At 46.0% G+C, this 24,940-nt stretch overlaps 2 protein-coding genes across 3 annotated transcripts in view; one reads left to right on the top strand and one right to left on the bottom strand.

The window, feature by feature from the left end:
- The first annotated feature begins 4,031 nt into the window (after positions 1-4,031).
- Positions 4,032-15,906, top strand: DDX39A (DExD-box helicase 39A). The gene is made up of 11 exons (XM_081185333.1): positions 4,032-4,182; positions 7,697-7,907; positions 8,541-8,668; positions 8,924-9,016; positions 10,590-10,773; positions 11,184-11,302; positions 12,777-12,908; positions 12,999-13,108; positions 13,342-13,486; positions 13,835-13,982; positions 15,614-15,906. The coding sequence occupies exons 2-11, from the start codon at positions 7,700-7,702 to the stop codon at positions 15,628-15,630; spliced, it is 1,284 nt and encodes a 427-aa protein (XP_081041459.1). The 5' UTR covers positions 4,032-4,182; positions 7,697-7,699; the 3' UTR covers positions 15,631-15,906.
- A 556-nt stretch (positions 15,907-16,462) lies between these two features.
- The window catches only part of ADGRE5 (adhesion G protein-coupled receptor E5), a 46,123-nt gene continuing 37,645 nt past the window's right edge, over positions 16,463-24,940 (bottom strand). For both annotated transcript variants that reach the window (XM_081185331.1, XM_081185332.1), the window contains 7 exons: positions 23,242-23,433; positions 22,221-22,441; positions 21,140-21,206; positions 20,453-20,544; positions 19,973-20,141; positions 19,574-19,681; positions 16,463-18,819 (listed from right to left, as the gene is read on the bottom strand). In XM_081185331.1, coding sequence (XP_081041457.1) covers positions 18,787-18,819; positions 19,574-19,681; positions 19,973-20,141; positions 20,453-20,544; positions 21,140-21,206; positions 22,221-22,441; positions 23,242-23,433 — 882 coding nt within the window. In that variant the 3' untranslated portion in view covers positions 16,463-18,786. The remainder of the gene's footprint in view (positions 18,820-19,573; positions 19,682-19,972; positions 20,142-20,452; positions 20,545-21,139; positions 21,207-22,220; positions 22,442-23,241; positions 23,434-24,940) is intronic.

The raw sequence follows: 24,940 nt of genomic DNA, 5'->3' as shown, positions 1-24,940 counted from the left end.
CTGCCTAAACCTGGCAGAGGGAAAACAAGCTTTTGAAATAGCGTTCTGTGCTGGGTTGCCAGGTCATATGGCCAAGCTGAATAATAATAATAATAATAATAATAATAATAATAATAATAATAATAATAATAATATAATATTATTTATACCCCGCCCATCTGGCTGGGTTTCCCCAGCCACTCTGGGTGGCTTCAACAGAATACTAAAATACAATAAACATTAAAAGCTTCCCTAAACAGGGCTGCCTTCAGATGTCTTCTAAAAGTTTGGTAGCTATTTTTCTCTTTGACATCTGGTGGGAGGGCGTTCCGCAGGGTGGGTGCCACTACCGAGAACGCCCTCTGCCTGGTTCCCTGTAACTTGGCTTCTCGTAGCGAGGGAACCGCCAGAAGGCCCTCGGCGCTGGACCTCAGTGTCCAGGCACAACAATTGGAACTGGTTCAGATCTGGCCAAAGTCCCCCTCCCCCTCTGGTCCCATCCCTGTTGCATCCTTTGGGGGTGGGGTGGGGAACCTACACTAGCCTTGGCTTAGCCCTGGCCTCTCTTCAGCTGAGGGGTTGGGAACTTAATTCCAGCTGAGCTGAGCATCAGCCAGCTAAACTGAAGATCTGCTGTACTCTAAGCTGCTCATCCTGGTGGATCTTGAGGGGACTTTCCTGGAGATCCCAAACTTTAAAGAGCTTCTTTGGTGCAAAATGGAGCATACTTAACTTAGAGGTGCCCCACTGATGCTGTGCCCACACCCCTGTATACTCTCCATCCAGTGTGCTCCCACCCCAATGCTGGTTTGGCAAGCCATGTACGCAATAGCCACAATCCATATCTATCCTGCATCTTTCCTGTGGTTTCTTATGAAATACTATATTTTTTTATTAAAAAAATAATTTTTATTAAAGATTTACCTCTCTTTCAAATCAGAACCAGTGAAGGTCCTGTGTGAGTGTCTGGAGGCGGTTGGAGGATGGATGGCGGCTAACAGATTGAGGCTGAATCCTGACAAGACAGAAGTACTGTTTTGGGGGGACAGGAGGCGGGCAGGTGTGGAGGATTCCCTGGTCCTGAATGGGGTAACTGTGCCCCTGAAGGACCAGGTGCGCAGCCTGGGAGTCATTTTGGACTCACAGCTGTCCATAGAGGCACAGGTCAATTCTGTGTCCAGGGCAGCTGTTTATCAGCTCCATCTGGTACGCAGGCTGAGACCCTATCTGCCCGTGGACTGTCTTGCCGGAGTGGTGCATGCTCTGGTTATCTCCCGCTTGGACTACTGCAATGTGCTCTATGTGGGCTACCTTTCAAGGTGACCCAGAAACTACAACTAATCCAGAATGTGGCAGCTAGACTGGTGACTGGGAGCAGCCGCCGAGACAACATAAGACCTACATTGGCTCCCAGTAAGTTTCCGAGCACAATTCAAAGTGTTGGTGCTGACCTTTAAAGCCCTAAACGGCCTTAGTCCAGTATATCTGAAGGAGCGTCTCCACCCCCATCATTCTACCCGGACACTGAGGTCCAGCGCCGAGGGCCTTCTGGCGGTTCCCTCACTGCAAGAAGCCAAGTTACAGGGAACCAGGCAGAGGAATTGTTTAAGAAGGCATGCAATTGGTGGTGTGTTAGCCAGGGTATTTGGGTGTCCCCTAGTTTGTCTTGTATTTCTTGTGTTGATATGGGTTTGCTGTTTTGTAGAAATCTGCTAGGTGATATAGGCCTTTGGCTTGCCAGGTTTTTATCTGGAAGTTTTATGCTGTGTGGGGACTATAGAGGGAAGTGAGAAGTGAAGAAAAAAACAACTATATATATATATATATATATATATATATATATATATCACGCTCCTTTTTGCCATGTGCATTTTCTTGGCGCAGTCCTAGTCTCCCAACGGGAGAGGGCGATCACTGAGGCTTTTGTTTTGTCTAGTAAAGTCTGCGACCCAGAACCCCCAGGTGGTCCGGTGCAGTGGTGGGGTGGCAATGGGTAGGGTTGGGTGAGCCCGAGCTGCTTGTTGCTGCCACCAGTGCTGAGTCCAGTGGCAGCCTGGGCCTGACTCTGCAAGGTGCAGGATGCAATCCACCCCAGTGCCTAGCTGGAGGGGGGGGGGGTCATCTGATGCTGCTGACTTGTATCTAGTAAATAACCAAGTGTCTAATCAGAAGAAAGCCGCACTGAGTTCAGTGGGCCTTACTCCCAGGCAGCCAGGGCTTCTCCGGATGCCAAGATCTTTTTGCACCAGGTCAGTGAGGATCACTTGCTTTTTAAAATTCTCCCATATATACAGAACTCCCTGTGCGCCTTTTGGACTGAATCAAATAACTGGGGTCACATAGGTGTTGATTACTTTTTATAATACATGCAAGATGGATCTCCCTCTGGAGGTTGTGGACTCCTTCCTTAGAGGTTTCTAAGCAGCTCTATGATATCATGTTTTTCTGCTTCAACAACATTTCATTATGTTCATATCATTTTATGTAATTGTATTTTGTATAAATTATAAAAATTATTTTAAAAATGTTCTATCTACAAACAAAATATTTAAATAGTTACCTTTCTACTGGTAGGATGTGGAGGGCATGGGCGTAGCCAGGATTTTTGTTAGGGGGCAGGTGTTTGCTAGGGGGAGTAGAACCTCAGATTTGTATTGATTTCTACTTATTGGGGGGGCAGCTGCCCCCCCTTGACTATGTCTATGGGGCGGCACAGGAAGGTCGGAAAGGGGGCCATGGTCTAGGGACATAATCGTCAGTGGGAGTTGAGTTGCTTTGCTGTGTTCGATCAAATTCAGTAATTTCCTAATGGGGTCTGTTATACTGAGACCAGGGACGAAGCCAGTCTGGTCTGGGGCAATTAATTTGTGTAGGAAAATTTTTTTTAGTCTTGCAGTCTTGGTTTATCAATGAGAGATCCGGTGGTATGATTCTACTCTTGAGGGTATCTTTGAGTGGTTTTGGGATAGAGACTATTTTGGAAGAAGTCCAGGTTTTAAGGATGGGGGCCCCTTTTATGATGTCGTTGAATAGGTGGGTTAGGGCATCAGGGTTTCTTTGAATTTCTTGAAGAATTCTGCTGTAAAGCCATGAAATACTGCATTTTGATGTGTTCCCCCCACCCCACCCCAAACCAGCTTTGATCCAAACTTAAGAAAAAGAACCTGGCTGCATTTTAAACTGGTAATAATAATAATAATAATAATAATAATAATAATAATAATAATAATTTATTTATACCCTGCCCATCTGGCTGAGTTTCCCAAGCCACTGGGTGGCTCCCAGTCCAGTGTTGAAAACAATACAGCATTAAATATTAAAAACTTCCCTAAATAGGGCTGCCTTCAGATGTCTTTTAAAAATAGGATAGCTGCTTATTTCCTTGACATCTGATGGGAGGGTGTTCCACAGAGCGGACGCCAATACCGAGAAGGCCCTGTCTATGCACACAGCCTTAGTTCATTGACACCTATGCCTTGGTATATACAATGTACTCGGCATTCAAGACAGCAGCACTGGTTCCCTTTTTCCTGACCACATACGGCTCACCACCCCTAGATATATTATAAAGGGCTAGCAGTAGCGTGCTGCGGTCAGAGAACAAGCCATAATTTTATTGCAACTTGAGCTTTCGTAGCCCCATGAAGCACTAAACTCAGTGTATGCCTTAAACAATCCTGCTCAGGAATAAGTCCCCTTGAGTTCAATGGCAGGGGCAAGATTGCATCAGCAGCGTTTATTTTATGGCACTATAATCCTACTCATCCTCCGAACAGTTCAGGGGGGCAGACCTTGATCTATAATAAAATGTATGCGGAGAAAAAGGGCGCCTAAAAAATAAACCTACACAGTAAAGGGCTTGCGACGACTCCCGCCAGCATCCAAAATGGCGGAGTCTCCTCCTACAATCTCACCATAGATTTCTGGAAGCTTTGCTCTGCCCCCTTCTCCTATCTGTATTCTCTTTCTCAATCGCCGGGTCTCAATCCAGCCAATGGCGCAGCGCTAACGTCATTTGATTGGCGGGCGCGAAGACGAGTCGAAGCTTCCTTCCGCCGGTTTCGTATAGAGGCGGGTCCGCGCTCGGCGGCGGCGGCCAATAGGAATCGAAGGTGCTTCCTGTACTGGGCCGTCCTATCCGAATTGGAGCGCGGTGTGCACAAGGCGAAGCGGGAAGCGACTCGGCAACTCGGACCTGAGCAGGTGAGGGGGCTCTGCGTGGGGCGGCGGCGGCGAGGAGCGGGCGAGGGAGGCTTCCCATGGCGGCGCAAGCCTCCCGCCCTGCCGCCTGGTCCCTCAGACCTTCTCGTGGCGGCGGCGGCGGGTGGGGTGGGCGGGCGCCGGCCGGTCGGTCGTGGAGAGGAGGCGCCTCTGCTTGGGTCGCCTCTTGGTTCCTTCCTCGCCGGCCCATTCAGACGACCGTTTTGGCCACGCGCGAAATTGCTCCTCACATACGTCGCTTTGCTCCGGCGGGGCCCTCGGGAGGGCAGGACCTGCATGGAGGCGCCTCGGAAGTCCGGGACGCCTCGGCTGCTTGCGGAACTTGAAGGCGCCGTCGCGGCGCCTCCCCTCCGCCCGCGCCAGCCTCGTGGCTGCAGCGCTCGGGCCTACCCGGGACTGCCTTGGCTGTGCTTCCGAGGCTCCCTTGGGGGTCCTGCGCCTGAAAAGGAGGCGCTCTCTTTCGCCCCCGCCGACGTCCCGCCTCTCTCTCTTCTTCCTCCTCCTCTGGCGATCACTCGTTGCCGAGTAAACTGCCGGATTTACGTATAAGCTAAACAAGCTATATCTTGGGGCCCCACTCTCTTGGGGCCCCCCCATAAAATTTAAAGGGGAAAAAACCTAGATGTATATTTCCAAAGTATAAGATATAAAACAGATAAAATGAAACCTACATACAACAACAGTGTTTTGTGATAGGCTCCTATGATGTAAGTACTGTAATGGGCCCTTCCTGGTAGCCAGCTCCCCAAATATCACTGGTTTGCTCATTTCTATGTATAGGGTGCTCACATTCTGCATGTGCAAATGGATTTAGATACCTACTAGGCCCATAAATTACCATATAGCATATATTCAACACGAAAAACAGCGACAATTGGTTGTTGACAAAGGACAGTTGGACATATAAAGGGCCTCATTACCTTCAGTAGCTTAGGGCCTCATCAAACTTAAATCCAGCCCTGCGAGTAAGATTGTCTTCCATGAACACAGTCTTAACAGTGAGTCTGTAAGTGAATGTGAAGGCCAATTCTGGATCCACCTGTCCTTCCACATTGGGGACCTAGGTTTCTGGGTGGGAGTTGATCACGGTTTGGTTTTGCCAAGCGTGCCTTCCTCTTAGCACATTTCTCCCTTCCATCCTGAGTTCGTGCTTCTTCAAAGTCCATTACACCTTTGGTAAAGGCTGTTTTCCAATTGGAGTGCTCACAGGCCAATGTTTCACAGTTATCAGTGCTTATACTACTTTTAAGATTTGCTTTGAGAGAGTCTTTAAACCTCTTTTATGACCACCAGAATTACACTTCCCATTCTTGAGTTGGGAATAGAGTAGTTGCTTTGGAAGATGAAAATCAGGCATCCGAACATGACCAGTCGAACGAAGTTGATTTGAAGAATCATTGCTTCAATACTGGTGATCTTTGCTTCTTCCAGTACACTGGCATTATTTCACCTGTCTTCCCAAGCAATATGTAAAATTTTTTGAAGACACTGTTGATGGAATCTTTAGAGGAGTTGGAGATGGCGTTTATAAGTGGTCCATACAATGAGGTTGGTAGTACAATAGCTTCGTAAACAAGCATTTTGGTTTCCATGCAAAGGCCCTGGTCCTCAACCGCTGTGCACTTTAATCAGGAGAAAGCTGCACTCGCAGAGCTCATGCGATGCTGGATTTTGGCATCAGTGTTGGCCCTTGTGGAAAGGTAACTGCCCAGGTAGGAGAAGTGATCAACACTTTTCTGATGTTTCACCATTGGATTTGTGGCACTGCAGAGGGGATGTTTTGTGGTTGTTGGTGCAGCACTTTGGTTTTTTGGATGTTGAATGATAGGCCACTGCAAAGATATATAGGATGGTTTGGAGGTCATTCTCTGAGTGTGCACACACTACCTTGTCATCAGCATACTGGAGCTCTATGATGGAAGTTATGCTAACCTTACTCTTTGCTTTCAGCCTACTCAGATTAAAGAGCTTTCCATCTGTTCAATATATGATTTCTACTCTGGTGGAGAGTTTCCCTTTGAGATTGTGTAGGATCATGGCGATGAAAATAATAGAACTGGGGCAATAAGCCCATGCAATAAGTCTCTTCAGTACTTCTTAATAACTGATGCTTCTTAATCATTCACAAACACTCCACACCAAAAAGACAGGCATAGGTATTTTCATAATCTGTTTGAAGCCCTGCCATAATAAAATAGGGTGTATTGCATGGTATAAAAGTATTGGAGTAAAGGTTGCAGTCAGTCTTTAGCCTTGCCTTTGCTCTAAGGCTTTCATAAGGTGCAGTATGTCCTGTTCAGACTATGGCAAGACTTCAGATTGCATTGGTTCTGCTTTGGCTGGAGGGCCTTGTTACTGGACAATGATGGTCCTGGGGCTGCTGTTTGCCAATTTGGTCTATTTCTTTCTACATCACCAGATTTTCACAAGAACTACCTGCAAGTGCTTAGTATAATGTGCTTTAGTTGTTGCTGTACGGTAGACCCTCTAATAGATGTACGATAAAATTTAGACACAGATTGACAGGCCCTTATTTGTATATAAACTTTTTTTTTTTAAGAAAAGGGTAAATTTGTTTATATGCTGCCCTAACGACATAAGAAAAGCCTTCTGGATTCGGCCAGAGGCGCATCTAGTCCAGTGTTCTGTTTTCACAGTGGCCAATGGGATGCCTGCGATCAGAATATGAAGTGCAGCTGTGCTCTTTGGTATTCAGAATGTACTGTTTATGACAATAACTATCACACACAATTGTTTTAATCCAATTTAAGGCCCTTTTTGAAAGGCAGGGCAGATTTTCAATTTTAAAAAATAATAATCTGGCAGTATCAGTTTTTGATAAGGGATTTGAAAAAAAGTCTACACCTTATCTAGAAACACTGCACTTTTGTTGGGCCATTTTGCATATCGCCTTTAGGCTTTCAGCACCTTTCCCCCTCTGCAGTGGCAGGGGACCTATTAGGATGGTTGTCCCTCAGAGACTGATGGATCCAATGGGTTTGGAGCCTCTGGAACATTCAAGTGGCTTGGGATGTTGACATAATTGCTTTATGGAGCCCGCTTAGGCAGTGGCATAGCTGGCCACTCGGGTGCCTGGGGTGGTACACGCCCTGTGTCTGGGGGGCAAGAGTGAGTTGGGGCAGGGCGCGCTGCATGGAGCCTCACTGCCGCCTCCCTCTCAGCTGTTATTCTAAATTAGGAAATAATACTTGGCTATAAAAAGCAATGTGTGATGCAAATGTTAGAAAGCCTTAAAAGATGCTTGGAGAACTGTGGAAAGATGGCACAATCCGCTTCAACCATTAGCTGGCAGTGCTAGTTGGAGCTAATGGATGTGGATGGAGCGCTTTGAGCTGATGATCCTTCAGTTGATGCAGCTACAGTTGCAATTCCTAACTCATCCAGATTTCACTTTTCCTGTTCTTTGGGTGCTCTTACTCCTGAGCTTAGTGGTCTTTCCTCAAGCCTTTTATTCCTCCTCTTGGTTTTTCTACAGGACATGGCTGAACAGGATGTAGAGAATGAGTTGCTGGACTATGAGGAGGATGAAGAGCCTCAGGCAGTGACTGATGCTGCCCCCGTCCCCAATAAAAAAGATGTGAAGGGCTCCTATGTCTCCATTCACAGTTCTGGCTTCCGAGACTTCCTGCTGAAGCCAGAGCTCCTTCGTGCCATTGTGGACTGCGGCTTTGAGCACCCGTCAGAAGGTAGGAGCTGAGCCAAGGCCCCTGGCCCCCTCGTCAGCCAGCCCAGCCCACCCACCGGGGAGCAACTGCCAGTGGTGCCATGCGGTGCAGGGTGAGAGCTGGGGGCTGCAGGGAGCAGGGTGGGAGGGTTATGCTGGGATGTCCTTGTTGAGCCTAGTATAGCTCTCTAGAGCCCTACTTTATTGGAAATGGAGTTCACTTTGGATGGAGGGACTTCGTAATTGTCAGTCTAGCTGAGCAGACCCTATTAGCCATAGGAAATGGGTTTAGACTCTGCATGGAATGGGGTGTGATCTAACATTTAAGAGAAAGGAGGGATTTTAGGGTGTGCTAGTAAGAAGCTTCTGTAGGATGACTATTCCACAGCCATGTCTTTCATTTTAACTTGTAATTCAGGCTGATGAACCTGGAAAATCCCAGTGCTTGTGCAGCAGCTGCTATTGGATGTGAAGAGTTTTTCCTCCCCTAGTATGTGTGCAGAAAAGTTAACCTCATGGAAGGGTGTGGTGTGGAATTTCTGGATTTAAAGGGTTGGAAGAGAGGTGGGGTCAAGTCCTCTGGGGGTACATTTACTTTGGCTTCCTGTGTTTGCTTAGGGCTTGTCTAAACTGTTACTTATTCTTGCTCTCTCAGTGCAGCATGAATGCATTCCACAGGCAATCCTGGGCATGGATGTCCTATGCCAAGCCAAATCGGGCATGGGCAAGACTGCTGTCTTTGTATTGGCTACACTGCAGCAGATTGAGCCACTGGATGGGCAGGTATGTAATGGGGAATAGTACTGTACTGTGCTTATGTCCAGCGCAACTCTGTTTTGGAGCTATAGGCTGTATTTACATGTAACACTAAATGATGTTTTATTATCATCTGCATGAACTGCTGTGAGCCAGTGGTCTTTGACAATGAAACTAATTTACAACAAGTCCTCATTGTGGTTGTGAAGAAGGGAGGAGCAGTGGGGAGTCCTAAACCCTTCTTGCTGCTATTGTACAAATTTGTCCGTTTCTTTCTGACAGGTGTCTGTGCTGGTGATGTGTCACACCCGGGAGCTGGCCTTCCAGATCAGCAAAGAATATGAGCGCTTCTCAAAGTATATGTCCACTGTCAAGGTAAGGGAAAATCTTTTGCAGTTAGGTCTGAAATATATACAATACAGAATGCAGGCTATTGCTGTATGACAGGGAAAGGTGGAAGGCTATCTTTGCTTATGGAAATGGTATGTGCAATTATTTAGGAAAGAGCCTGTAGAGAGGGTTGAGAGAGAGGAAGTGACCTTATTGTGGGAACGGTTTTTGATGTTTCTGACACGTTGCGTGTGAAGGGGGAAAAAATAGATCAGAGGCAATTGTGCTTCATCCAGCAGAGCTTTTACTGCTACTGAAGGCAAATGAGCATAATGGTCACAAATCCAATACAATCAGGATTGGCACAGTCCATAAAAAATCCAGTTGCAGCACTTACAATAAAACGTACAATAACTTATAATAAGTCTAAACCTTAACACCACATCAGAACAGAGACAGAAAGAGAAAGTAAGAGAGAACCTAGGCTCCTCCTGGCCTCCCTAATATAGTCAGCAAAAGATAACAGAACCAGTTTATTATTATTTTTTGAACTATTTTTTATTAATTTCCAATAAAAAAGAATTTTTAATCATACATTTTCAATACAATCACAAAGATAACAGAACCAGTTTAAACCAGCTGTACTCAGCTTCTCTGAAGGAATAACCCAAACAAGAACCTTCTGCCTGTTTCTTTCACATAGAAAGAAAACTTTCCAGAACCCTCCTGAATTAAGTAGAGCAGGAAAGATCTCTACACATCAGATCAATACTTTCTGTACTAAGAAATGGAAACTGACAGTTTCTGCATCTAAAACTCAAACCTACCTTCAGATAAAACGAAAGCTCATGGGTGGGAAGCTCTGTTGGAACCCAGGCTTTTGCTAATGTTGTCAGTTTAAGACCCAGTTAAATTGATGGGAAGCGCTTGTAGCTCATTGGAAGAGCACACACTTGGTAGAGCATATGAAAGGCACTGGGCTCATTCCCTGGCTTCTCCAGCTAAGACCATCAAGACCCTCAGAGCTATTGCCAGGTAGGCCAATAGTCTGACTTGGTTTAAGGTAGCTTACTATGTCCCTATATTCTGAAAGAGCCTGCCTGCTTCCCTGCACCACCTGATTGCTTCATGGGGACGGAAACCTTGTTTCTTGGGTTTGGAACAATAGTTGATCTGAAGTGTTATATTATGGAGGAGAGTCGGTAGAGCATGAGTCTCTTAATCTCAGGGTTGTGGGTTCAAATCCCACATTGGGTGAAATATTCCTGCATTGCAGGGGGTTGGATAATCCTCATGGTCCTTTCCAACTATGATTCTATGATTAGAGGTGAGAAGCAGCATAGATATGCCGCACTCATAGTTAATTGTACTCTCCCTTGCAAGTACTTTATTGCACAAGTTAGGTGTGCCCTCCAGATGTTGGTGGACCAACTCATTATCGGCACCAGCCAGCATGGCCTAGTGGCCAGGGATAATGGGAGTTGTAGGCCAGCAGCATTTAGAGTGTACCATGTTGACTGTCCCTGACGTAAGTAAATTGGTGGGGAGTTATTGAAGTTCTGAAGGTTAGGTGGTTGGGTTTTTCTATGGCTGACAGTAGTTTCTGTTTGTACTGTAGGTGTCAGTCTTCTTTGGGGGGCTTTCCATCAAAAAGGATGAAGAGGTGCTGAAGAAAAACTGTCCACATATTGTGGTGGGGACCCCGGGCCGCATTTTAGCACTGGTGCGCAACAAGACCCTCAACTTGCGCAATGTCAAGCATTTTGTTTTGGATGAGTGTGACAAGATGCTGGAGCAGTTGGGTAAGAGACAAGAGGGGGCTGGCATAATAAAGACACAATGTATTGCGTTTTCATGGTCTGGGGCTATTCATCCATCTGGGTATGGGAGTTGCTGTCCTTGGGAGGAAGTCTGGTGCTTGAGTTCCAAGTCAAGGAACTGAGGAGCAGCCAGCCTAGAGGAAGGGCACTGTTGCTTAAAAAATCTGCCCTGAGGCATGTCAGGAAGTCAGCCATCTCTTTCAAGAACATGGGGAAGCGAGGGACGGTTTCTACAGCCTGAGGTTCTGTTCCTGTTCAGATCACGTGGTAGAGCAGAGACATGTTGGATACCAAGAGTGGAGGAAGGTGGTGGAACTCGGACTGGTATGTCCTTTTCAGAAGCCAGTATTTGGTGAATTACAGCAACCTGATTCTTCCTACTGTTCTTTTAGATATGCGTCGTGATGTGCAGGAGATCTTTCGACTGACACCCCATGAAAAGCAATGCATGATGTTTAGTGCCACCCTGAGCAAGGAGATCCGGCCTGTCTGCAGAAAGTTCATGCAGGATGTAAGCCCTAAAACCTTTGATTTCATCCTCCCCTTAGATTAGTTTCCCAAACTTTGGTTTCCAGGTTGGGCTACAAACCTCATTATCCCTAGCTACCAGGACCAGTGGTCAGGGATGATGGGAGTTGTAGTCCAAAACCAGCTGGAGACCCAAGTTTAAGAAACTGTCCTAGATGGTTGCACTAGTGTAGGAGATCCAGGAAAGGGCCTTCCACACTAGGCTAAAGAGGCCCCTTTGAGGCAGTTTTGCCCTACTGCATTGTTTCAAAAGGGACCCCTTATGTTGAAGGAAGGCTTGGTAGTATGAGGCAGTCATGGGTGTAGCCAGGATTTGGGGTGGGGTGGGGCCAAACCTAGAATTTGTATTAATTTGTTTTGATTTTGGGGGCAGCTATGCCCATGGAGGCATTGACTTGTTTGCAGCTCATATCATATTCTTAGGTGACGATAGGTGGAGGGAAGTTAGTAATCATAGCCCTATTCAACTTTGTTGTGTTCCCTATGCTTCGTTAGCGTGGCTGTTAGAAAACCCAAACACACATTGTTTTCTGTTTCATCTCTCTATAGAACCACAGTGGCATTTTTCTCCCTTTTTGCAAGTCCTGGTAGAATGCATGTCAATAGTATTGGAAATGCAGACACTGCTTAACGAGGCTGATATTTCTGGCATATAAAGTTTAAAAAATGAAGTTCCCTTAGAGCTGAATTGTCTTGCTCTAGAGGGTTGGGAAACCCCATGGAACAGGCTTAGGGTGCATATGGAAAGAGGAGGGAGGGGATAGTCTCATTGCACAAGTGAATGTCACTCCATGCTCCCTTTGATTGCCCCACTGATTGGAATAGTGTACCATGGCAGCCAGAGAAGACAGAAAGTTAGGCACGTTCAGGTATATAGCTCAGGGTGGAAAGTGACCACCAGTCTCTCATTGCCACTGTTAAATTCTGTCTGAAGCTGTGCAGATGCCAACAGCTGCTGAGTGCTATCACTACATGCTTTTGGTTGTAAAGGAGAGCTGCACTGGGGCATCTCATCTAGTTGACCCACTAGTTTTGAATGTTTCTTTGTCTTCATTGTTTCCCCAGTAGATTAGAGAACGTTTACCTCGGGACCTTGATGAAATGCATGATAAATGCCTACCAAGTCAGCTTTCTCTCCTTCCAGGCACTTAAAGCAATTTTGTAGATAATTAACAGTAGTGGGAATTCTCCCTTCAGTGCTTGGCAGAAGAGGGAGCTTTTGAGCATGTAGAGAATTCATCTTCAGTTCTACAGATGAAATAGTTCTATTTCTGCTCCCAGCATCCAACATTCCCTGTAGTGATCAAAGTAATGCCTATCGCTGTGGGAATTTGATATTTTCTACATCTATCAATTAAACATGAAAAGTGGTGTTTAAAAACTTGTCTAGATATGTTTGGAGGATTTTGCTGTCTTTGCCGGTAAAAGGTCACATTGGCTTTCTTCTCCGTTCGCAGCCCATGGAGGTCTTTGTGGATGATGAGACCAAGCTGACTCTGCATGGCCTGCAGCAATACTACGTGAAGTTGAAGGACACTGAGAAAAACCGCAAGCTCTTTGACCTTCTGGATGTGCTGGAGTTCAACCAGGTCTGTGTTAGCGAGGGTTGACAAGCAGGGCTCCTGGGAGTCCCTGGAGCTTCCATGTTAAAACCCCTTCCCTCTTCCCACCCCTTGCAGGTTGTTATATTTGTGAAGTCGGTGCAACGCTGCATGGCATTAGCTCAGCTCTTGGTTGAGCAGAACTTCCCAGCCATTGCTATTCACAGAGGCATGTCTCAGGAGGAGAGGTGAGTACAGTGAGATGGCTGTGTCAGGAGAGGGCAGCAGCAGCTATAGTGCAGAACATGAATTCTGAGTTCACTTTTTTATCATGGAATGTGGCTTGTTGACATCAGTTGTGTGTGTTAAGGGGAAGAGGGGATCTAGAAAGTTAATGCACTACAGATAATGGGCTGTGCACTGCATACAGCTCCTGTATGTTTTCAGGGGAGGTCAGCCATGTCTCTTTTGTTCTTTGCAGACTGTCTAGGTACCAGCAGTTCAAGGACTTCCAGCGTCGGATTCTGGTAGCCACTAATCTGTTTGGCCGTGGGATGGACATAGAGCGGGTCAACATAGTCTTCAACTATGACATGCCTGAGGACTCAGATACCTACCTGCACAGAGTGAGTCTGGTTATAGGATGGGGAATGAACTGCACAGTCAGACTTGTTTCTCTGGAAGGTATTTGTTCTAATACCTTGCCATTCATACTTGTGGCAGGGAGCTGCTAACCATTGCAGGTCCTGGCTAGTTCCTAGTCACATCCCTTCTGATAATTTAACTTTGGTAGTTTAGTTGCAAATGTTTCTGCAATCAGGCTACATAGTTTCCAGGGTGGAGGAAAAGAGCAGCAGCCTGCATTCTGAGCTTGTCACAGGGTGCAGGACAGAGATAGTACCTCTGGGGTGATGAATTAAGAGATTATAAGGATGTTTTTTCTGTGTGTCCTTGATATAAACCTCTCTTTGCAGGTGGCCCGAGCTGGGCGCTTTGGCACAAAAGGCTTGGCTATTACTTTTGTGTCAGATGAAGGTGATGCCAAAATCCTCAATGAAGTGCAGGATCGTTTTGAGGTCAACGTCGCTGAGCTCCCTGAAGAGATAGACATCTCCACATATAGTATGTACTAGAAATTGACTTGGACAGGTTTTTCTTCCTGATGGCATGTTCTTTGTCTACCCTGCCTAAGTGTGGGGGAGAATCAAGGTAGCCATTGCAGAATACACTATTTCTGGGAACCTGAAGGAAGACAAAGTGGTCCATTGAGTGGATCCTCGTCTGTACCGATAGTATATGTTGCTGGGTCTTAAAGTGCAATGGAATTTCACTTCTGTGTCCCCACCACCCACAAATTGGCTCCAGAGGCTTGTGGGAAACTCCAGAGCATATCATATGATGATGATGATAATAATAATAATAATAATAATAATTTATTATCTATACCCCGCCCATCTGGCTGAGTTTCCCCAGCCACTCTGGGCGGCTCCCAATCAGTGTTAGAAACAGTACAGCGTTACATATTAAAAACTTCCCTGAACAGGGCTGCCTTAAGATGTCTTCTGAATGTCAGGTAATTATTTATCTCTTTGACATCTGATGGGAGGGCGTTCCACAGGGCGGGCGCCACTACCGAGAAGGCCCTCTGTCTGGTTCCCTGTAGCCTCACTTCTCGCAATGAGGGAACTGCCAGAAGGCCCTCGGCACTGGATCTCAGTGTCCAGGCTGAACGATGGGGGTGGAGACGCTCCTTCAGTTATACAGGACCGTATCAGGAGTGTGGGGAGGAGAGACTTTCTATTGCACTTGTGGAAGTTGTTCCCATTTTTGTGCCCTGTTTGTGTTGTAGGGCATGGATTTGGGGACACTTCTAGACTGACTCTGGCTTGCTGCTTAGTTTCATCTGATCAGTTGTTACCTTCAAAGTGGGAGGCTTCTTAATAAGCACTAGATTTTTGCGTCTTTCCTCCCCCAAATGTTTGAAAGGGAACAGAGAGGTGGGGGCAAGACCTTTGAAGTTGTGGTTCAGTTGCCCCCCAATTGATTCTCTATCTTTCCTCCTCGCCCCATGAGTCAGTGGCACATGATAGGAAAAAACCCCTGCTCTGGCAGATGTGTTGCAGCTGTTGGGACAGAGGTAACTGTTACGGTGCCAATGAGAGGCTGCTGGGGTGAGGAGGTGGAATGTGAAGTACGTGGTACATGTTGCAGCAATGGTTCTTGGAAGCAGGGCACTATGCTGGGAGCAGTGCCTGCTGAAGTGTTTGGGATGACAGCTCTGAATTACCATCACCCCCCCCATCCCAAAAGTTACTTTGTTGTTGTTTTGTCGTGTCCGACTCTACGTGACCCCATGGACCAGAGCACGCCAGGCACTCCTGTCTTCCACTGCCTCCCGCGAATTACCATTAGGCTACCTGAATAACTTTAACCCTAGTACAGGATTGAGGAGCATGTGGGCCGGATGCAGTTGTGGGGCATCCCCATTTGCCCCACAAGATCCTCTCATTGTTCCTTGCAAGTTTATGGATTGAAAAAAGCTGCCTTTGGGAGCCAGTAGGCTTTTTCAAGCCCCATTGAAATGCAGGGGACTGGGGAGGGACATGTTTGGTTGTGGTGGAGATACCCACTCCACCTTTGTAGAACTGGTGATGGGTATAGCAAAATGCCTCTCCATAGCAGGGATAGCTTGCAAGTTTTTTGCCTTGGCTTTCCTAGGGAGGAGTATTGACTGACTGTTTTGTCTCCTGCAGTTGAGCAGAGTCGGTAGCTGTTTGTGGATCCTTCCCACCTGGTCCAGAATGGAACCTGATGGAACACAATACCTCTATCTTCTGGTGAAGTGAGATGAATGTTACTTTTTTTTAAAAAACACACTGTTAAACGTATAGAGGTGTTTGATGTTAAATGAATGTCCTACAAATTGCCCAGGTGGTATTTTGCCTCTGCTGTAGCCTGGGGGCTTTTTTTTAATTAGACTTTTATATTTTTTGAATAGTAAACCCCTGTGGCTAAGTTTCGTAATAAATGAATTTTTCAAATGTCATTTTCTGGCTGTTCTTGAGGCACAGTGAGCCAGGTTGTGGGTATTTACATTCTTGGTGCCTTCCATCCTTGCTATGTCTCCCACTTTCTGTGTATCAGGATTGTGCATTTTCTTAAACTTGCCGTAGATACTCTTTCTGCTGCCTGCTAGTCTCCTATGTCCTACATCTTCCTTTACCAAGACCTACCACTTTTCACCTTTGTCCTGACTTTGAGCAGTGTGCTTGTTTGACATGTCTCCATTGCAAACCCATTTACAGAACAGAAATGTAAAACAGATCTTCCTTTTGGAGAAAACAAGACAGCCACTATTGATATGTATGTCCTTGATTGGTCTCTACATACCCTTGTATGAGATAGTTGCTCTTCTATATAATCAGAGAGTGTCAGCTGTCCTGGCTTTTTATCTCCTGTTGCTTACGTATGAAGTGTAGGGTGTTTGAAGTGGTGTGTTTAAGTAATTACCCATTTCCTTTGCATTGCATATTGCTCTTCTCCCTCCCCACCCACCCCCCGTCCCAAAAGTTACTTGCTTAAAAAGATGGTATAACTCAGAATTCCAAAATATATTTTAATTAAATGTACACGTTAGGGGAAAATAGTGGTTGAGAGACAATTGCTTCAAATAATGGGGTGGGTAGTTAGAGGAGCATAAGCTTATTTGTGCAAAGATGCTTGGATAAACCACATGTAAGTTTACCTAAGGACATCCTTAGAGTGAATATATTTCATAGTAGAGTAGGTTCTGAAACAGTTACACAGCATTAGAAACATCGCTACATTTTGAATCCATTGCACTGATTTGAATACTGCAAAACCCGGTGTTCAGGTGCATGCAAAGCTTGCTGTGCAACACCTTTTCTTTCTCAACTAGGATTTAAAACTAAATAAAATAAAGATTTGTTAACGCTAATGTGCGTTGGCTATCCACACACGTTAGGAATAAAGAGCATCTGGAATTGCAGTATACATAGCCAATCTCTTTGGCAAGAACAGTAGGAATCTGGCAAAACTGGAAACAGTCCTAAATAAATTAGTCTAAACAGGAAGCTCTGAAAGCTCCAGTGTTTGATGTGAACTGCCAATATGGGTCTCCATTAACTTCACTAACGGCTTCCAGAAAACTGTCTGCTTTCTCTCCTTCCTGCTGCTTTATATGTGCTGCTATCATTTAGCCTTTGTACAAGAGCCTCTCTGCTACTTGACTGGTGGGTTTTCTGATTGAGATTACACTGCTTGCTGTGCCCTTGTTTTTTGCTGCCGTTGCGCAGAAATCCTGGGGGATAGCAGTGCGGGGGGGGGGACAAAGCATAGAAATGTGCATCTCCTTGTTAAGCTGAGGAATATGGAGCTAGAAGGAAATAGCGTATGAGGACCTTTATAGCAGTGGGGTTCCTGTCTGAATGCTACTTGTGCATGCTTCAGTTTTCTGTTGTTGATGATGGCAACCTGAAGAGTCATTTGACGTTTTCCAACTCTAGTATGGATTCCAGTGTACCAAACACAAAAGTGAGGTGTTGAGTTTAAGGGCACATGTGCTTCCCTGAAAGTGGTGACGAGGAAAGCAATGAGCTCATGTGTGTAAATCATCAACTGATGAAGCATTATTGCATTTTTGTTCTCCTACCAAAACCAGATACTTTTGAGTGTGAAGTAACCATGAGATGTGGATACTTTCTTCTATTGAATCTGAATTATGGGAACAGTAGATTATGGGCAACCCAAACACAACTTTGACTATTGTTCCTTGCCTAAATTGACTCTGTGCATCTGAATCCTGTAGAAAATGTGTCTAAGCTATAGCTGGAGACTGCTTGAACATTTCTCCTATTATAAATAAATAAATTATTGGATGTAGAAAACTAGATGCCTTTGGGAGGAGGCAGATTTTAGGCATTGCCCCCACATCCTCCTCTTTCATGTTATGTTGGTGCTCTATATATCTTCAGTCATGTGGGCTGTCACCTGCAGCCTGAAGCAGTATGTGCTGACCTGTATCATCTCAGTGATACTAGGCTTCAGTTTTTGCTATTCCTTGCACAAATGGGTCTAACTTGCCTCTGAATACTGTTGTGCTCACAGTGCTTATTACCGGCATCTGGTTGGGCTAGATGGGCCACTGGCCTGTTCCAGCAGGCTCTTCTTAAGTCTTCATAGGTTAAGTGATGGCAAGAGAAGCGAGTAACAGCCTTGTCCCTCCTAGGTGAGGCTCTTCTTTCATCTATGGTTGTTGGACCAGTTTGTGTTGCAGTCATTATTTTAGGCTGCTGCTTAGAGTATGTGGAAAAAGACAAGCTACTGATAGGAAGGACTGCTATCAAACTGGCCAGCAACAAGATAACTGGAAAATACCACAGTGATCAGGGCTGTCTCTAGATCATTCCATAGAGAACAAGGAGAGAGGATGGAAAGGATTATTTACCCCACCATATTGTTTCAATGAGTTTTTTGGACTAAATGTGCAAAGTTCATCAGATTTTTGATGAACACCTACAGCTGGTGAATGATGATTGAACAGCAAGGTACACAGCCTGTGTACTTTCTAGAACTAGAGTTAGCCAATGTCTGTTGCAAGGACCTCTTTAAAAGTGTCACGTGTGCAAAGTACCGTTTTAACTTGCTCCATTTCTTCTTGAGAGAGGTGAGTCTTGGTGTAGAGGAAGGAGGAGCCCAATCGGAAGAGGCTGTGCCAACATCAGCTTAATAACATTGGTCCAGTTATTGAGTTTGCTCAGTGGGTCCCTATATAGCCTTCTGGCAGTTCAATTGTCCTTGCTGCATCTTAGTGGGTGACTCTTCCAGAAGATAGATTACTGGAACAAGATATGCTTCTCATGTTCCAAACAGCACTCTTGAAACTTGCTTCTGCAAAGTTTGGTTGCTAAATTCCAGATTCTTTCAAAGTACTGGGCGCCTGTAAGAGAGAAAGGATGCAATGGTAGGAGTCTTAATAGCACTTTATCACTGTCAGCATCGTATGCATAGCCCATGTATATTCCCATCTTCTGTTTCATTAATCGTTTATAACAGAACTTGCCAAACTTTTCATGTTGGTGACACACTTTTTACACATGCATCATTTTTACACAGCAATTCAGTTTTACTAGCAAACAAAGTTAAAGTAACTCCTTTGCAGCCCCAGGAGAAGCATGGGGAGCATTTGCATGACACACCTACAAACTGCAGCCAACACATTAGTGTGTTGCGACATACGGTTTGGAAAGCACTGCTTTATAACATGCAACCAACTGTTTCTGCTTGTTTGCTCATAAATCCTTCCTTGCAGTGGAACAGACTCCCATGAAAGGTGGTGGACTCTCCTTCCTGGGAGGTTTTTAAGCAGTCATTTATTATTTCTGCATTGCAGAGAGTTGGAATAGATGACCCCCAGGGTTCCTTCCAACTCTTCACTTCTCTGATTCTAAGGGAATTGGTTGTCTCCCCCTAGTGGATCTTAGCTGTAAAGTCCGAAAGAAAACTATTGCTGTTTCAGGAAAGCTGCTGTATTAATGAAGAACAGTGGGGAAAATGTGGGGTAGTTTTTAGAAGAATTGCAAGTGCCAGGTTGAGAGCCATGTTGTTGTTGCAGGGCAACTGCAAGCTCGATGGGAAGAGTGATGATCTGTGGAGAGGGGGGTTATACCACAGCACCTGCTGTGTTTGCTTACCTGTAATGTGTTGGAACCTACTGTGGAGCTGAAGTTGGAATACTTGTCACTGCTGTGGGGCTTGCCATGTTTGTCCTTGCAGAACCAGCGGTAGTAATCATCACGCACCTAGACACAAAAGTAAAATTGCAGCTGACAGGCTCATGTTGTTAATTGTCTTCATGGTGTTCCAATGTTTGTACGGTACCCCTTCTACAGCCAGACAAACATAAGCTATTTGCCTTTTGGGTTTCATGTCCCAGCCCCAACCTGCCCAAACCACCCTTTGTCAAACTTGCAGTGCCAATCCTATGTGCATTTTTCCATAAGTAAGTCCTACTGTGTTTAACGGGGCTTACTCTCAGGTAACTGTGTATGGCACTGCAGTACTGGAGATGGCTTCCCACCCATTGCAGGTACCTGTTTCTTGAGCAGACAATGCAGGAGGAAGATAAAAAGTCCTTGCAGGCTGTTGAGGATAGTGAAGATATAAGACATGACGAGGGTTTGATTGCTGAATTGAAACAGGCCAAAGACCCAGGTGGTACCCAGAATACAGAGCTGGGCAATGGCTGTGATTGTGAGTACCCTGCAGGGATGAGAAGAAAAGGAACACAATTTAAGTGCTGACTTGTAGAGGACACAGTAAGGATTAGCCTCGGCAGAGGAGCTAGAGAGGGCCTGCAACTTGAGACAGTCCTAGAATAACAGCGTGTGTTTCACTTGTTCACAGCCAAGGTAGAATTAGTGTAGTTTTGAAAAATATATCACATCCCTTTCCACCAATCAGCCCAGTAAACTGTTTAGCGTAATCCTACTGCTACATGGAAGGGCTGTTATTGTCTTTTGCTAGTTATTGCCTGACGTCTTAGACTCCAGGGGGACTCTGTGGCTGCTTACCTCTGCTTTTTCAGTTTACTCATATCGGGATTGATGTCAGCAAACTTCTGAGAGAGCTTCCAGACAGTAACCACAAAGACAACGGCATTCAGCTGTGCAGAAAAGACGGGAGATGGAAGTTAGCAAGACGCAGAGATAAGAGCTGGTCTTTGGGCTGCATCTGCTGCACACACACGAGTTTTCCCCCCTGCCAGTTTTCTCACACACAATGTACACAATTTACCCCTACATATATCTGTAAGCCAAAACTCATGGATCAAATGGTTGGGTTGCCTGGATGATTGCAATGGGGTTTAGTTACTTTGGTGAGTACTATTTGTCACGAAACACAGCTTGGCCGGAAAAAAATGTTCCCTGATATACATAAAATCACCTTTCTCTCCCCACCCCCAATCTCTGGAAGCCATGCCTTTGGAAAGTGGATGGAGCTGAGAATCAAGGCAGTTCTGGTTGCCAGTGTGGGGAAAGAGTGAACTGCAGACAGCTGAGAAACTGACGAGAAATGGATTCAAAGCAGTAGGTGGAGAATTGTATCCAAAGTAGAATTAAAAAACCACCCACCACTCACTGATGCCTTTGTAAAGGGTTGGGTTGGATAGAAGTGTGCTAATACATGCAAGGAAAGGGTAAAGATTGTCATCAAGGAAAGAAGAATAAATGGCTATTCCTGGGATACATTAAGCTTACCATGATGATGAGGGCAACGGGGGCCAGGAAGCTCCAAAGGAACCCTTTATCCATTTTAAGCCAGCAGCTGTGGGGGAAAGGCAGAGGGTGAATCGTTTGGGATCGAACTGCCTTACCTTCTGCGTATTATGAATCTGTTTCCCCCGTCCTCTTAGAAAAGCACTGTCCTTCACATGTGATCTCACTCCTAAACCTTTATTTATTTCAGCTATTTGTATACTACCCATCACAATTATTTATCCCATGGCAATTTACAATGTATTTTAAAATACAGCTGTAGGAAATATAACTTCCTGGTACTTTTTAAAATACAAGCAATTAAAATGCATGAAATTATCAAAATATGGTTGCTGCCCCATATTTCTGGAGTGCTACAGATGAGAAGCTCCTCTGCTTTGTTGCCACCTATTGCTAGTGTACACTGAGAACGTCCTTCATGGAATTTTTAACACAGTCAGTTTGATGTGGGAGAAGGTTGTCCTTAAGGTTTACAGGTCCCAAACTATGAAGGGCTTTAAATGTCAAAACCAGCATCTTGAGGTGAGCTTGGAAGTAAACCAATAAGCAATGTACCTCTCAAATCTGGCCAGCTGTGATCTCATACCTTGTACCTAATCAAAATTTTGGCTGCTACATTTTGAGCTACTTACCTTTTCCCAACCGTTTTCAAGGGCAGCCCCATTAGAATACTTTAAATGAAATTGTACCAGACTCTGGAATACCTAGTGCAAAAACACTCCCTGCCCTGCAGGGGTTGCTGTTGGCAAAGTAGTATACGCTGCTAGAAAGGCCTTCCATGCCACCTGTGGCTCAAGCTGGATCAACGAGTATTCCTAAGCTGAGAACCTGCTATTTCAGATGCACATACAGAGGCTGTGTCATTCACTGCTTGGTGCCCCAGAACAACAGCTGTGCTTTGCTTGTCCATGCTCTTACCTCAGTGTAAAATAAAACATTTTTATTACACACTACTAACATGCTACCTAGCTGTCCCCATTTCTGTTCTGGATCTGGTATCCTGAGTTCTACTGGACAATTACTCTCTAGTTCACATGGGTGCACACCAAAACCCACGACTTACTTTCTTAGGTTGCCATAGCCCTCGCTATTGACAGCAGCTGAGATGCCCACCACGATGGCTGGGATTCCATATCCTACAAGGAAGATGTGCCAGTGCCGGAGGCTGTGAGTATTGAAGACCTTGACGACCATCAGGTAGAGCTCCATGCCTTCCAGCAGCATCCAGCAGAAGACCGAGAGGAAGAAGAAATGCAGCAGCCCAGCCACTACAGCACAAGTTGTCTGGGAGGGGAGACAGAGCCAGGGGGAGGTTGTGAAAGGGGCTACTTGTTGGGGGGGAAATGCATACGGTCCCCAAATCCGAAGGGAGGAAAATCCAGCTGCCTACTTGTTTGGGGAAGAACTTGAATTGGTACTTTGCAAACTGAAATGGTCCATACTGGAGATCTGCTACCACGCCACGGTATCAAGCAACCCTTCCCTTGCCTCTAAGTGATATGGCAGCTGCAGTTTGACATTGTGACACAAACTGCCTTTCTGGCAAATGCCCCTGCCGTTTTGATAGAGGTTTCACAATGCAGCTCGTTTCTATCATCAGCTTTGGACATGATGACGATGCAAGGGGAACAGGTTGAGCCAAGTGCCTTGCACTTTTGTCCCTCCACCTCTTCACCTTCTGCAAAAGCATTCTTTGCTTCTCCTTCAGCATGGTGTCCATATCCTATAAACCTGTCCCACATTGGAAGGCCCCCACACACAGAGGGAGATGCAAAAATGGAAATATGACAAAACAGGAATTGCAAGGTGCTTCCTGTTCCCACCGCATCATTGCCACATCCTACAGCCTGCTGTGGCCATCAGTTCCTTAGTCTCCTTAGCTTCCTGCTCCCAAGCACAGGGTCTTTGTAGTGCTGTCAGCAAGGGCTGTAGTCATGGGATTTTCACTAGCCTGAGTAAGAAGCCAGGAGCTATCAGAAGGGCCTGGGCTACCCATTCACCCCCACCCCCACTTGTTTCCCTTGGAACAGCTCTGGTCAAATAGCTCCCTGTGTGCATGCTAGCAGGCCATCCTGGCCAGTTACCTGGTTGCCAGTGTTCCCGGCACCCATGAGGAATATGACGTAGCCAACGAAGAGGGCCAGGCAAAGGTGGAGGTGGATGGTGGTGCGGATACCTCGGATGGCACGGCAGAACAGGAAGGTGAGGATGGACAGGAACAGGCAGATCAGAGACACAACCAGCCCAATCTTGGTGATGATATCCAAGCCCCAGTCCTGCCACAATGACAAAAGATTGAGCCCGTGCAATACAAGCCAAGTCTTAGGAGAAATTTGGCATAACCAGCCAATTACCCAAAAAGGACCTCCCCACCAGAGACACTGATAATAATAAGCTGAACTGCAGTCTCAGTTCCTAGTATCTAGGAGGCAACGTTTTGAAGCCACTGGAAACTTCCATGGGAAGAAGGGTCAGAAGTCCTGTTATCTAGGCTGAACCTCTCCTTGCTCTTTGGACAACCTGCTTTGATTCCTACATCTCCACAAAACATCAGGGACCATAACTTGGTTCTGATCTAGCCTCAAACAGTTGTGAGTCCTTGGGCTTCAGAGTACCTGCAGCCTCTCTCTTTCCCCTCACTGCATACACTCCCTCCTTACCTCTTGTCTTCAGGCTCCCAAGTGAGTCAGCCAGGTGAGCTGAGCCAAAGCCAGGAGCATGAGCATCTCCTCTGAGTCGTCCCCCAGTCCTTACTCTCTGTACCCAGCTAGCATCCCTGCTTCCTCCTGCTGTTGTCAGGCTGATCTTGAACTCACCCATCCTTCACAGTGGAGGATTAGGCCCCATGTAAGTCAGCTGGCAGGCAAGTGGCCTAGAGCACAGGTGGGGAGCCTGTGGTGCCTCAAATATCTCCCCCTTGATGACTAGTCGTTTTGCCTGAGGCTGATAGGAGTTCAGCAACATCTGGAGGGCCAGAGGCGTCCCATCTCTGGGCTTGGAAATGGAAGGGCAGGCAAGCAGCAAGCGAGGCAATTGCTCCAGAAGCTGTTGCTTGTTGAGGCAAGTGTCCTCTGCTTCCCACCGTTAAAAAAATGCCACTACCCTCACAGTGTGCCCCCCACTTCTCTTTGTTGGTTTCTGCCTTGTGTGCAGGCTTGAACATGTGCACAACACTAAGAAAGATAGCAGGCCATGCCTCCAGCCGGCGCTTCACCCCATGGACCCCAGCAGGTGCTTGTGTGAGCCAAGCAGCTGACTCTGTGTCTGCTAAAAAGTCATCTGATGCACATCCATTATCTGCGCTGCTGATGTGACATCAAGAGAAGAAACTCTCATATCCCTGCAAAGTCAGCTCCTTCAGGGCGACTTCAGATGCAGCCCTCAAACAGAAAGGACAGCTCTCTGCTTCCCACACACTTGTGGTATAACATACAAAAATGGAAGATATACATCTCCCCTGTGGAGAGATGCTTCACTGAAACTGCTGTGGTCACTCAGTATGTGTGGCATGTATGCAGTTCAGCACAGGAAAAGGTGCGCAAGTTTTCCTTTTAGATTTTTTTCCTCTGGGAACACAAATAGTGAATCAATCATGTTCACTTTGACACTTCTTGTAATGTCTCTGTCACTCCACCTCTCTCAAGCGTATATGAAGTCTCTGAATCACTGCTTGCATCCAACACTGCTGTTGCAGGAGCGAAACAGGCTTCTGCTTATGCAACAGGACTTCCCCTTCCTCTTCTCCCCACTGTAATCCTCAAAACTCTGCTCCAGAGGTTTGGG

This window comes from Podarcis bocagei (assembly GCF_964188305.1).
Source record: "Podarcis bocagei genome assembly, chromosome: 2".
Taxonomy (NCBI): Eukaryota; Metazoa; Chordata; class Lepidosauria; order Squamata; family Lacertidae; genus Podarcis; species Podarcis bocagei.
The sequence above is the reverse complement of the archived record's forward strand: the minus strand, read 5'-3'. Positions and strand labels throughout refer to the sequence as shown.